Below are 14,827 nucleotides of genomic sequence, written 5' to 3'. Positions count from 1 at the left end.
GAAGAAAGGAAGCATTTCTTCCTGGCATTTTTTCCTAGATGAAAATGACTTAGGTATAGGGAATCATAGTTCGTTGAGAGATCAGATCAAATATTGCTGAGTGTTTGTGGACTGACAGGAAATTAAATACCAGTGGTACTTGAATGTCATGTCATGGTTAGACTGGGGTAGGAAATTCCATTTTTATTTTGAAGAAAATTAGTAGCATTAATTTCCAGAAGCATAGTTTGACTGCAGTTTGTGAAATGAGTTTGAAAGAGAAGAAGTAACACGGAAGGCCAGTGAAGGGACTGTACATACATTTCCAAAGATCAAAGATGAATTATCTTCACCTTTGAAGTCATACAGTCTGTGTTAGGACTATGTAACTATGGCCCTATGAGGTAAAAGAAGATCTGGACTCAGTAAGTAAATAGGTGAATGAGTGGATGTAGTTATGTTCAAATAAAACCCTCAGCCCTTCTGGAGATGTTCTGAGAGGATAAAAGGGCCTCTTTCCTTCCTTTTCTCAGGGTTCCATGGCATTCTCTACTGAAAACTGATTCTGGTTAATGACTTCATTTGAGGCACTAGTATTTCTGCTTCATAAATGAAGTGATCACATCTGTTCTGCAGGACAAGTCAGGAAGATTTAAACTAGCGTGGTTAGAGATGGAGAGGAGGAACAGAGTGAGGAACATTATTGGTACTGGGGGGGGGTTACTGTAATAAAGAGTGCTGAGGGTGGAGTATCTTTGAGAGAGGGAAATTATTGCAATTTGGACATGTTGAGTTTGATGCGAAAGGCAAATGAGATAATGTAGGAAATAGTGCTTCATGAACTGTGAAGTGTTTCAGAGATGGATGGGTTATTTTAAGAGGAAATGGCTAGGACCATTTTTGTGACTCATGGTGAGCCCATCAACACTGCAGCAAAAACAATCAGAGCACATGAACTGTCGATTGTAGGAGAGCCCTGTCATATGCCTAGGCCAGCCCCATGCTATTATATTATTCCCACTGCTGTGAGTTTCTCTGAAACAAGAGGCGGCTATTCCTATAGCTTGGCAGATGTGAACTAAGTCTGATAACAGCCTCGGCAGACCTGAAAGATGCAAAGCTCTGTCCACCCAGAGCCTTGACCAGCTCTGAACTGGGGAAGATACAATGGAGGGCGTGTTTTCTCCTCGTTATTCTGAACTGGGGAAGATAGAATGGAGGACAGGTGTTCTCCTAGCTAAATGATTCAAGAGTAAGAAATCATTCATAAAATACGGCAGAACACTTGAGAAGGGATTGGAAATTAATATAGAAATGACCTTTGGGTACCATAGCTGAAGTAGCTTTGGGCTACAAAAATGGCTTTTATTTCATAGAGACTTAGGAAGGTTTGGAAGCTGAGTGTGTTATGGAGTAGTCTTAGATCATTCAAGTATAGACCTCATCAATGATGAGCTTACTCCCAAATGGAGAATGAGTAGCTGGGGTCTACTTGAAGGAAGTTAGTCGGTGTGGTGTATGGTGTCCCTTCCTCTTTGTTTTCTCTGCTCCTGGTGACCTGGGGGAGCAGTTCGAGCCTCACAATGATGATTCCACCTTGCCTTAGGACTGGAAACAATGGAACGAGTAACCAAGGTTGAAGCCTCTAGAAGCACACCTCTAAGTAGATTTTTCTTTAAGTGCTTTATCTTAGGTATTTTGTCTTAGCAGTGGGGAGTAAACACACACATCTTGTCTACCTAGAAGGTAGTTTAAAGGTTATACTTTGACATATTTAAAGCATGAGTTGCTAAAAAAACAGCAGAGCAATGGGAGCCTAGAGGAGGGATCAGAGTTTGAAGTGTTAGAATTTAGTGTCTTTGGCAGGGAGAGAGCAGAGAATGTCCGATTTAGTCTGGAGTGAAATGTAAAAAATACAAATGATGGCAAAAATAGGGGAACAGCATCACAAAGATATTGAGAAGCCATGGTGAGGCTTCTCTGCTTAGAATAGTAGGGCAATCACCTCCTAATCCCAAAGATATGTGTTCCAAGATGCCTGGCAGATACCTGAAGTGATGAATAGTATCAAACCCACCCATTAGTCAGTGACCATGTCAGTTTTCAAGATAGACTCTCATAAAATCTCCGTGCTTGTGTCCAAATAACTTTTATTTTACTTAATAAAGGCTCCCAAACTCAATGGTGGTGTTAAAAAGAGTACACCAGGACACAAAAGATGGAAGAACAGAACAATTCTGGTTCTAGGTGGCAGCTTCATGGCATATAGGCAGTCGTCCAAGGCTTAAGGAGCTCGTTTCTGTGCACGGTGCCGTTTGAGTCCCACAGCCTGGCTGGAGACCATCACCATCACCACTTTCAGCGCCGGCTGTTTGTTTCACTGTGGCTTCTCTCCCATCCAACCTTGCTACAGCTCCCAAATTCTCGCTTGCACACTAACCTGTTTAGCTTCAATTCTTTGGCCAGCTCAGACCCACATCAAGTAAACCGTGGTCCTTAGAGTGATCAAACAAACAATCAAGCAAGCCCTTGATTCTCAGAGTGTTACAGGGAGATCTTTCGTGGCTTCCCTTTGGTCCTCCAACCCATCCCCAGCAGCCTTTAAGACTAGTTATCTAAGAAGCGATCCCAAACAGCCTCTTTCTTTGTGTTTTTCTCCCAAAGAGGTAATCATGACTACATAGCGATCATAATGATTCTGTCCTTCCTGGAAGAAATGATGTCATTTAAAGAGACACCTGTGCGCTTCCCTTTGGCTATCAGATTATTGAGACAATGGGCCCCAAGAATTTGGAAATCCCCCCAGGAGCCTCATGCTAGAAGAAGAGAAAGACTGAAGCCTGGTGTCAGCCAAAGGCAGAATTTGTTTGCCAGGAAGAGTTCACATAGTTCTGACAAGTTATCTAAGCACCTTGAAGGACAGATTAGAGCCAAGACAATGGCTTGTCGGAACCTTACCTTGAGTGGGGCAGTCTTGTATTTAAACCTAAAGCTCATGACAGAACTCAGCATGGACCTGACCGTCTCAGTGGAGTACTTTGTTCTCTTCCCACTGTGATCACACTGCACGGATCTTTCTTTGCCTTTCAGTATTCTTGTCTGAGTGTGCACTGAGGAGAGGAGGCTGGGCCTAGCTTGTCAGGGCTACGAAGGCCCAGGCTCTGACCGTAAGAAATCTAATAACTCTGATCTCCAAACAGTCCACTTTCCTTCATCTTACACGGCTATGATATCATTGATATTAATACCAGGACCTTGGCATTGGATTGCTTGAGACGGCACGCCATTACCAATACTGAGGTGTGAAACAGTAGGAAAGTTACTAAAATCCTCCATGAGGACCCCTTTCTATCAGGAACAATTGTGGGAAATAGGTGATACAACTGTTATAAAATGCTTAAAATACTGTCTTGAACGATTAATGACCAAAGAGTTAGAAATTATTATTGTGTCCTAAGTCACAATGATCTTGTCTTCTTTGTGTAACAATTGTGTCTCTTTCCATCCCTGACCCATCTCTTTTGTGAAAACCATTCAAATTCCAAAGATTGACTTTATTCTCCATCTCCCCAAGCTCTCTTACGATCCTGTAGATACTGAACAAGCTTGCAATAGCTGCACTTAACCTTAGCATCTCCAGTGATTCACGCTTCTTCCCCATCATCAGGTGAGCTGCTGAGAGGCATAAACCATTTCTGATTCCTATTTAAGTCACCAGAACCTAAGAGAATCCTTGCTCTAGTGTCTAAGAAATGCTAATTTTGGAAATAAGCCTCCATTTTGCATTGTACAAACTAATGACTTGGCATTCTAACTGCTAAATCCATTGATCTTCCTGCCTACACACCTTAACCCTTCTTCCCACACGAGCCAGCACGATCACATCCAACACCTGTCTTGTCTCTCTGGACTTTGTGATTAAGTCCAGTCTCCTGACCACAGCTCCCAAATCCTTGCAGCATCCAGTTTCCAGCTGCATCTCAGTTCCAAGCCACTGCCTTCTTGTTCTCCATTGTCTAGCGTACTACGCCTCACCTCACTTCAGTTTAACTTCCTTAGTTTAAGTAAAAAGTACTCTCACTCTGGACTATTATTTTCAGCTTTACCAGTCACTTTGGCTAAACAAACAAACAAACACCAAACAAACAAACAAATCTTTTTCCTCCGGTTACCCTCTGTCACATCCCATTTCTTTTCTTCCTGGTGTGGGTCAGCCCCTTTGTAATCACTTGCCTTTGATGCTTTTCAAATTCTGTCCACTGAGCTGAAAGCTCCACAAGGGCGGAGGCCATGTTGTTCGTTCACCACATGAGGGGAGATGCTCAGAAGTTGTGTGTTAAGTGAACACATTCAAAACAGAGCTTTTGAGAGCAAACCCATCCACATAAAAATCATGCGGGAATGAAAAACCACTAGATAATAAGATTTGATGCTTTGTTCCTATGAGAGAGGGGAGGCAGGCCACTGTCAGAGTATCACAATGTGCCAGGCTCTCTTCCTCAACACAGGTAGCAAGTCCCATTAAAAGATGAGCTTATGTATCGGAAACTTTCAGATGCTGTAGAACGTGTTAAAGCTATTGGGGGGGGGTGCGGGACTGGAGAGATGGCTCAGAGGTTAAGAGCATTGACTGCTCTTTCAGAGGTCCTGAGTTCAATTCCCAACAACCACAGGTTGGCTCACAACCAACATGAGATCTGGTGCCCTCTTTTGGTGGGCAGGCATACATGCAGGCAGAACATTTATCCATGTTAAAATGGGCATGAAAAGAAAAGCTATTAGGAGAGTAAGGGAAGGCCAAAGAAGTGAATGACACACCTGGACAGAGTAAAGGATTAAAGAAGTAGTTAGGAAGTATGCACGTACACACACAACACACACACACACACACACACACACACACACACACACACACAGAGTTTCTTGAATAAAAGGTATAACATTAATACCGAGCTTTATTATCTGCTATGTATAATTTGACAATAAAAAGTATTTGCCAAGCACTCTGCAGTTTAGAAATATCTCTATGTACACAGTGTCTCTCACTTGATAAGATCATTGAATGACAGGACAGCTCAGTGGACAGTCTACACAAACCAGTGTCAAGAAACCTGGGTCTGCATCCTGTCCTGTTACCAGCAAGCTATGGCTTTTTGGAGAGTAACTTTCCTTCTAGGAATTTGACTGAGGGTATCGGGTGGTTCTTAAAGTCCATTCGGTTTACTTATCACAGCGACTTCTGCTTAACTGACGTCACACTTCTTTCCTTCTAGATTCAAGGTAAAACGTTCTCCCTTTGGGACTTTCTCAAGCCTCCGTGCATCTGTTTGGCTCTTCCACTGATGTTCCCCCAATCACACTGTCTGAGTGATCCCTCTCTTAGGTACACAGGTAAAGAAAGAATGCTCTAGTTCACTGTGAAGGGAGAGCTTTTAATTGATCTCTTCTGATGCAAGTTCTGCCTGCACCTCCGGTGCAAGGTCTCTCTCACTTCATCTTGAACTGTGATCCCTCCCACACCACGGCCAAGGGAAGCTAACAACTTTCCTGAGGTTTTCAGTGGCCAAATTTAGCAAGCATTTTTCAGTCTTCATCGGAGAAGGCTGGGGACTTTCCCCATATTGATATACCCGTCCCCACTTTTACATTTGTCTGCCATCTCCAAACTCTGTTAGCCAAGGAAGATGTGCATGGGGGTGTCTAGATAAAAGGGGTGGGGTGTCTGGGGGAACAACCTTTCTGGTCCAGAGCTTAGAGGAACATCACACATTTCTATTTCCCTTTCTATAGTCTTGGTACCTCCGAGACAAACACATCAATTGGTATCTTCCATTCTTTGTGCAAGTTTATCTGATTTCTTTTTGTTTTTATTTGGTCTCAGCCAAAGAGATGGAGAGGCAGTGATGTCTCTGTGTGATTTTTAAGATGAAAACAGTTGTGGTCAGACCTTGAAAAAAAAAGTCTCCCTTCTGGTCACAGCTTTCCAATGTGAAAATTGTCCCCTTGCGTGCCGATCTGGGTATTTCAGCCATGATTAGGTGGTGTGAAATATGTTCACGAGCCTGAAGAATCGAGTCCGCGGCACTGAATGTGGAAGAGTTTCAGAAGCACCAGCAGAGATGAGTATTCCTCCACCGGTTTCTGCAACCTGTCAGTATTCAGGCAAACTACATTTCTTTCTGCCTGCTGGATCTTCTCTCTCTGCTTTTTCTTTCTTTGTTGAATAATAAAGACTTAGAATTACATAAGGTGTAAGCCCGACTGCAACAAGAGTTGGTGTCTTACAGTTCCTCTACCCCCTCCTTTGGTTTTCAGCTGCTGCTTTAGGCTTTTGCAGGAGGTAAGCCCCTTCAGGCGAGAATGTCAATGCTAGGCTGCATTTTGTTCTTAGTGACATAGTTAGAAATGTCTCAAAGTCAAGCTGATTACAGACATACTGGATTTATCTTCCTTTGGGCTTTTGCTATGCTGCAGGGCATCCACACACATCCCTCTGTGCCTACCAATCAGGCAGGCTTCTTCCACAAATCAGTGCCCAGAGATTATGATCTTATTACCAACTCCACCTTAGACTGCATAGAATGTATTTCTAATCCAAAAGGGAAAAAGCGTATTGAGAGTCAGCCTCAAGACAAGCCGAAGAATTCTTGCTGGTTCCTTTCTTTCTGGGAAGCAACTTCCTTAGACATTGCTTTTACAAACCAATGGAAAAGCCCCCTATTTTTCATCACCACGGACTTTATATTCCCCTTTCTACAAATCCAGAACTTCACACGTTAGCAGAGACGCTAAGCAAAAAGCAAAACCTCATTCTCTAGATGCCTACTTCTAGCTGCTCAGTCCCTCTGCATCCGCGATGCGTCAGCCCTTTCTTCCCCTCCCTTTCTAGGGGCTGGAGAGGCAGAGCGCCAGAGTGGAGCTGAGCCTGCAGATCTGCCATCTGATTGGCTGACCGGCCCGTGGCTGGCCTATAAAAGAGACCCCTACAGGCTTGGGAGCCAGAGGCTCAAAGAATTCTGACCGCATCTTTGTCTAGCCGAAGCAGCTCTGCTCAAGACAGAAACGAGCTCTCCTCCTGCCTTTCTCTCCTCGCTGCGAATCACACAATTAAACACCATGTGCAAAGGACTTGCAGGTCTGCCGGCTTCCTGCCTGAGGAGGTAAGCTTGGTTTCTGTCACTGACCAGACTAAAGTTTTGCTTAGACTTTCTCAATGACTTGCGTGCTTTGCTTACGAAGTTCTTTGGGGTTAGCGGCAGAAAAACAATGGTTGTTTCTCTCTAGGAGTAGCCAGATACTCTGATTTAGGGAGAAGGCTCTTCAGATGCTGCTTCCTGTGTGTTTTATTTGGCATGACTTTAGTTTGGAGTCGGGATCTGACTTTTAAGCTTGGTCCCTTAGTCAAATTGTTTGGCTTATAGAGTGATAGGAGGTCGGGGATGGATCTGTACTCGTTTCGGGGATTATTGTCCCTTGTTTGAGCATTGCTGAGCGCCCAGAATCACCGCTCTCTGATAACACGCTAGTCCTTGTGTGGGAAAAGAAAGCCCCAGAAGGAAGTTTGGAAACATTGTCAGAATGCTCCCTGTGGTGTTCTGCGGCTGCGCCACTCTGCCTCCACACAAACAAATGTGGGAACAAGAGATGCTTTTCCAAGCCAGCTCTCTCCTATCTTCCTACCCCACCTCCAGTTGTTGACCTGAGACGTGGCTGGCACAGAAAAACTGAATGTAACTCATTAGCTTAAAGTTTTAGAGGCATCCATGTGTCTTTTTTTTAAGGGTGTGAACAAGTTATTTCGTAAAGCATTTATAGAGTAGCTGGGTTACAAGAAAACACGAGGCTAGTGTGTATTGCATGATTTTCTCTTGAAATTAAAGGTCAAAAAAGGGTCTCTCTGAGTGTCTACCAACTCGTGTGTTAGTGATCCTGCCTTCCACACAGTCTACCATCCAGGAGTATAAACACATTCACCTTCACCCTTAAGTCCTGGAGTTAACAGAAACAAGCTTTTCCAAGCTCCTGTCAAATGATGTAAAACCAGCCATGCAGAATTTAAGAGTGGCGGGACTCAGGTTTGCCCCCAGCAAATAGTTTTTGGGACAAATGAAAGCATGTCAAGGGCTAAGCAGCTCTCATCTTCAGTGCAAGGGGTTCCAGGGGTTCTTATCTGCTCAAGGTCACATGATTGGTGGGGGCAGAACAAGGATCCCATCCAGACTACCTGTCTCTTGTGACTTCCAAAGTCACTTTGGTTTTTATTTTTATGCTTCTGTTGTGGTACAAGGTCCTTGCACATACACTTTCAGCTCTTTGGAAATACACTTACGTTAGTGTTAGCAGTAGCGGCTGGGACTCAGACGGAGGCAGCACACAGAGATAGGAGGTCATTCTCTTCGGGCCAGATGACAATGCATCTATAGCATCACTGTAGAGCTGTCCCAGCTCTGGTGATTTTATCTTGCTGCCACTGGGGAGGACTTTGTCACGAGTCAGTGCCTGGGAAAAAAGAGAAAGGCAGAAAGCTTTGAGAGGGATGGAAAAATACTGCTTAAAGGGCAGCGCAAGAGCAGCGCCGAGACTCAGACACCGAGAAAGATCGGCAGAGAAGCTCCCAGAACCCTCCTCAAATGCCATCGTGTGCCCCCTTCTTTTTCAGCCTCTCCAGGCAAGAGCATCTCATTCTTTGTTGTTTAGGAAACACCATTTTCCTTCAACCATTTCTTGGCTGTTATAATAAAAGAGATAACAGTAATAAAAAAAAGCTATTAAGAAAGAACGACAGAATTGAGCTGGAAGTTCAAGTAGTCAGAAACTCTGCTATCCCCTAGTTGCCTATTAAATGGTGGCAGTGAACTGGAAAGCGCTCTAAATAATTACTCACCTCAGTGATGACTGTCTTGCTTCTCTTATCCCAAAGCCTCATACGCCCTTTCCTAGTGTACACCTCCCTGTAATGCATTTTTTTTAAAGCTCTTGCTGGAGATTGCCTAGAAGCAAACATAGTGGGGCTCAGCTTTCAGCCTGAGCATTTGGGTCTTTTCTGTTCCTCTTTACAGGGACGCACACATAAGCTTATGCTCTGTGTATACACACACACACACACACACACACACACACACACACTTAGGAACTGCTTGGCTACCGCACTCAGGGCTGGCTGACCTCACCTCTAGTTTATTGAAATGCTTCCGCAGCTTTCTCTAGGAGACAACACCCACTTCCCAGCAAGTGTTCCATAAGGAGAGGGTGTCATGTTTTGCGGGTTTTGCATGCATTTCAAAAGAACCCCGTTTATTAGCACGGTTTCACCAAAGATATCAAAGGTCATAGGCAGACATAAGGAATCTTTTCCTGGGTGGCCATGGACTCTCAATGCCCACCAGTCTCTCTTTTAAAGAAATCTGCTTTTCATGTCAGTTCTTGTCTTCCTTGCAGTGCAAAGGATATGAAACATCGGCTGGGGTTCCTGCTGCAGAAGTCTGACTCCTGTGAGCACAGCTCTTCACACAGCAAGAAGGACAAAGCAGTCACTTGCCAGAGGTGAAAGAAATGGCCTTGCAGAAGAGTGATTAGGTATTAACTATCTGATGAGAGAGAGAGGCTGTATGAGAAGAGTGGGTGGGAAGGCAGGCCCTTAGCTGAGCCAGATTTGGATCAAGATGGCCTCCATTTCCAAGGTGAGGGCACACAATTGTAATCTCAGTACTTGGAATCGTAGGAGGGTCGTGAGTTCAAGACCGACCTGAGATTTATAACACACACAAGAGAGAGAGACAGAGACAGAGACAGAGACAGAGAGACTCTATTTTTATGGCAATCATAATTAGATTTTAGATCTCTACATATGAAAAAAGACCCTAATAAACAATAGATCACAACTCATCTTAGATTTTTTTCTCCTCAGTTCTATGCTATGTATTTAAATCATTCTTTTTTCTGTAATGTCTCCAGGGTGAGCCAAGAAGAAGTCAAAAAATGGGCTGAATCATTGGAAAACCTGATTACCCATGAATGTAAGTAAACATGCCTCTCTCTTTCAGAATTAGTTCCTTGGAAGATGATTCAATCTTGGGTAGAAATTACTAGATAAAACTGGGGTCTTTTAGATATCAAACATAAATTTGAGCTAGCTGACTGCCAAAGAGGGAAGGAAGCGGGTGTTTGTTCAACTCACACCTGGGTTCCTAATTACCGTGGCTATTTTTTTGAAGTGTTCTATCAAGCAAGTCAACCCGTGTGTTGACTGTGGCTCTTTGTCATCTGTCACAGGTGGACTGGCAGCTTTCAAAGCTTTCCTGAAATCAGAATACAGTGAAGAGAATATTGACTTCTGGATCAGCTGTGAGGAGTACAAGAAAATCAAGTCACCTTCGAAACTAAGCCCCAGGGCCAAGAAGATCTACAATGAGTTCATCTCAGTGCAAGCAACAAAAGAGGTAAGTTTCCATGGCAGAGAACTTTCTAGATCTAGGAATCCTAGAAGGTTCCTAGGAGTGGCATTCAGTGTCAGGGATCTTTAGATCTACTAGTTAAAGGAAACGATGAGGGAAGCTTTTAGAATGTTATCAATCTTTCAAATAAATCTATTAGGAAAAAGGTTAACTTTGTCCATATGATTTCAATGGTTCCCCTTAATAAATACGATGATAAATCTCCTCAATACAAAAGAGAGTATAGGAAAATAAAGCACTCTCCCCACTTAGGAGCAGGGTGAACATTTTATAGTCTCACATACGCCAGGGCAGAACCACATGTCGTGGGTTTCGTTTCTGGAAGGAATGTAAAGGAAGGTTCCCTGCTGTTTCTTGTTGAGTAGAAGCCTGTAGCCTCCTCCTTTCAACAGGGTTCCAGATCTAATACAACCTTGATCTTTGCATTTTAGGTGAACCTAGATTCTTGCACCAGGGAGGAGACGAGCCGGAACATGTTAGAGCCCACGATAACCTGTTTTGATGAAGCTCAGAAGAAGATTTTCAACCTGATGGAAAAGGATTCATACCGTCGCTTCCTCAAGTCTCGATTCTATCTCGACTTGGCCAGTCCTTCCAACTGCGGGGCAGAGAAGCAGAAAACACCCAAGAGTTCTTCAGACTGTGCCTCCCTGCTGCCTCAGTGTGCCTAATTCTCACCAGAGGCAGAAAGTAGAAATGCCAAGACTATGCTCCGGAGAATCTGAGGCCAAATACTGATCCGTATTAAGCACCAATGCTTTCTCCACGTTGTAGCCCAGTGTCCATGCTGCCTGCTGTGTGTGAGTCACGTCCATGTAAAACTAGACTTAGTTGTGGGTGTTAGGGTTTTCCTTGGGGTATGACCCAACTCATTTCAAATTTCCCCAAGTTTCCTTAAGGGTATCAAGTGAGTAAATCTCCAAATAATGTCCCTGTAGGCCTGGAAAGATTGCTGGCAGTGCTCCCCTTCCAGCAGTTTGACCTCAAGTTAATTGGTTGGTCCACTTCCTTGACAACACACGCACATGCAACATCAGCCAGCAGCAGTTCCTACAGACTCTCGATGTTTAGGTGAGATTGATGTGTGTGTATATGTATATATTAAAAATATCTAATATATATATGAATATTGTATATATTGTATCTATGTATTCAAATATGTCTGTGAATGTACATTCACATGTGCACACACATTTCTACAAGATTAAATGGGAAAGACCCTAGGTGCTCAAATTGGAGTATGCACGCATGCTTACACGCATGTTCTGATCTCTGGTCCTTCATATTGTGTTTGAACAGGGCAAACTAAATTAACTGCCATGCAGGCTAAGAAAGGAACATGATCTTGTGGAACAAGTTCTGTAGAACCATCGGGTCTTGATGCTAAGCAATGACGACACACGGAGCACTAAGCTAAGGGGCGAATGCTCTGAAAACTCTGCTGGCTGACACAGAACTGCTTTGCACCAGTGGTCACGACTGGCACTTTTAGGTCCCTATGCTGATGGCTTCCCTCCTTTGCCTGGGTGCTCAGGGTATGCCTATTTAGCTGCTGGATTGGTCTGGAGTTGGGAGATGGGATATTTGAGCCTAGTGAAGGAAAGTGGCCCAGGCCTTGCCGACTCGCCCGCTCACAGGCCACTGGCTATGTGAGGGCAGAGGACCTAAAGATTGTCCTGCTGCTTTCCTCTCTTGATAAGGTGCTCTTCTGTTTCCACCCCCAAGAGCTTCAGCCATCAGATGAGTCTCCGTAGATGAGTCTCCTTAGTTCGCTGTGGTGGGTGGTTCACTTTGAGAACTGTGGCCTGGCTCGAGGCTACATACCTACATTTGTAAAGCCTCGCCATGGGGAAGGCCTTGTTTTGTAAAAAGGATGTAAGTTTTCACACTCTGAAAAGCACTCTTGCTTTTCTGCTTTGAGGTAAGAGTTCGTCCACCCCATCTCAAACATCAAGGGTAGCAGAGACTGATAAAAGGAGAGAGGAAAGAAAAAGAAATAGGGCAGGATATCAGTTGGTAGAACTACTGTTTGGAATACTTGAAAATTTCTCATTTGTATTATTTACGATGTTGTTTTGTACAATGTTTATATTACTGTATTGTTTTATAAGTGGAAGTACAGGTTATTACCCGAATTACTAATGAATGCCCAGGAAGTAATTTTCTTCTCATTCTTCTAAAACTACTGTCTCCGAGAGCACACACATACTCACGCGCACACTGTGCCCATTACTCTGGTCTCCGTCACATGCGCGGGCACCTTTGTGGCTAGTAAGCCAATGTACTGGGCTGCAGAATGAAGACACAGGAGTAGTGTGTGTCCAAGTCTCATTGTATTGAAGAAGCTGGTTTTCTAACTGTTTCCTGTTGTCTCTTTGACAGTCTTGTTTGTCCCAAGAGCTCCCCATCAATGTTCCCCATCCCCTTTTTGTTATACACAGTTCCACGATCATATTTGTACAACTTCCTGGTCTTGCCCTAATGTTACCATAACTTTGAGATTGTACCTGTACTCACAGACTGCCGTCTCACAAATAGGTCTGGAAAGTCATTCTGAATGAGAAGTAAATTATTTTCTGTACTACATTTTGAGTGTGTTTTCAGTTGTATTTCCATCGCTCTTTGATACGGTGAGCCTGCCTGCTTCTGGTCCACACAGAGACTACTTCTTCCGTATGCATGCCCGTTTCTATCATGTGCTTTATGGGCCTTGATGATGATGCTTCCAACGAAACACACAATAACAAGAGTAAATAAATGCTTCCCACAAAACAATCGGCTTGGAAACACATTAATGACCCAGAAGGAGCAGGGCCTAGAATGCCCTTCGAAAGTGACTCACACTGAGTCTTTTATCCCTTCCCTGCCAATCCTGGGAAGGAATGCAGAAACTGCACTGTTTATGCTCTGGTTCCCTTCGCTGCTCGTGCTGCTTCCGCTCAGACCCAGGGAGCTCTGGGTTCCGAGACTGCTAGGCAGCCGCAGTGGTCACTTGCAGGTCTTCAGAGGGCTTTAAAAACAAACAATAGCAACAGGGTCTCACTCTGCTTGGGCTGTAGTGAAACTCAACCATGAAGCCTAGTTTGGAGTCAAATTCATTGCCATCTCCCCGCCCCCCTCGCCTCACCCTCCCAAGCGTGAGCATGACGGGCACAGCTCTCCTTGCCCAGACTAGATAGGGCTTTAAAGGATCGGGTTCACCTCCTGAGCCGCTGTCTGCTTTCATCTACCTGCCCGAGTGAGAGGAGGTGATCATCGGGAAACCGGGAAGGCTGAGATACGGAGAGGTGTCTGGGAGGCAGCTCTGGGCCACAGCTCCTCGATATCCTCTTCTTTGCTGATTTCTGAGGAAGAGGTCACAGAGTGCTGGTGTAGGCAATCAGTGCTTTGTCACATCATGAGACCCCCGTCCTGGCACTTCCCCTTCCTGCTCACAGGACATAGACGACTGTAGACATTTTGAGTAATGCTCCTTTTAAAGTTCTGGCAGAAACCCTGGATCCTATACTTAGAAAAGAACACAAAGGAACCCATATTTCTCATAAATATTTATACAAAATGTTTACAACCCGCCCATAGAAACACAGACTGAGATCTCCCTGTTCTTCTCATGTACACTTGCTTCTCACAACAGCCCTGAAGTGGAGATGTCAATCATGACTACTGACTCTAAAATCTTTTACAGATGAGGTAACGAACACAAAGAAAAAGTAGCTCACCACCATGTGGACAACAGAACTGGGGTGTGCACTCGGGCATTATAGCCCATGAAGAACTGGCCAGAAACTCACAGCAGCCTCCAAATAGCCACATACAAATGGATTAAAAGCCCCAAAGGTGTCACTTGTAGAAATATTGATTAAGAAAGGAGTCAAAATATATTTCTATTGTTCCCTTCTTCCTGGCAGCTTCCTAGGCTATGTGTTCCAGAAGGTGTAGGCACAAGATGAAGGAGTGTTGGTGGTTAGAAGGTATGCAGATTTTTGGCTATTCCATAACATTACTACGCTGCTACTCATATCGAGACAGAGATCTGCCTCTTAAACCCTGCATGATGCTGGGGCTATTCATTTGTGTCTGTGGTGGCGGTGGTGGCGGTGGTGGCGGTGGTGGTGGTGGTGGGTGTTCCAAAGTGTGGATTTAGATTCCTCTTTTATCACTACAGCTGTCTGAAAACAGAAGCTAGATTTTGCTGGTGTATTCTCCCATGTGGGCCTTGCCCTTGTTCCCCAAAACACCTGTTGCCAGTTTGAGAAATTTAAATTTTTAAAAAGATGACGAAAAGGTAAAAGAAAAGATGAAGAAGAAAGAAAAAGCACAGAAAAAAAACTAACTATGTTTTAATGCAGGCTAAACACATGGGACAAAGAATCATTTCAGCAAAGAAAGTTTGA

At 44.1% G+C, this 14,827-nt stretch overlaps 1 protein-coding gene across 1 annotated transcript; it reads left to right on the top strand.

The window, feature by feature from the left end:
* Nucleotides 1-6,969: 6,969 nt before the first annotated feature.
* LOC142858796 (regulator of G-protein signaling 4) lies at nt 6,970-13,017 on the top strand. Its single transcript, XM_075988531.1, has 5 exons — nt 6,970-7,139; nt 9,418-9,522; nt 9,934-9,995; nt 10,252-10,418; nt 10,865-13,017. The coding sequence occupies exons 1-5, from the start codon at nt 7,096-7,098 to the stop codon at nt 11,102-11,104; spliced, it is 618 nt and encodes a 205-aa protein (XP_075844646.1). The 5' UTR covers nt 6,970-7,095; the 3' UTR covers nt 11,105-13,017.
* Nucleotides 13,018-14,827: the final 1,810 nt, after the last annotated feature.

Source organism: Microtus pennsylvanicus, chromosome 10 (genome assembly GCF_037038515.1).
Source record: "Microtus pennsylvanicus isolate mMicPen1 chromosome 10, mMicPen1.hap1, whole genome shotgun sequence".
NCBI lineage: Eukaryota > Metazoa > Chordata > Mammalia > Rodentia > Cricetidae > Microtus > Microtus pennsylvanicus.
This window is presented reverse-complemented; position numbering and strand designations above follow the sequence as displayed.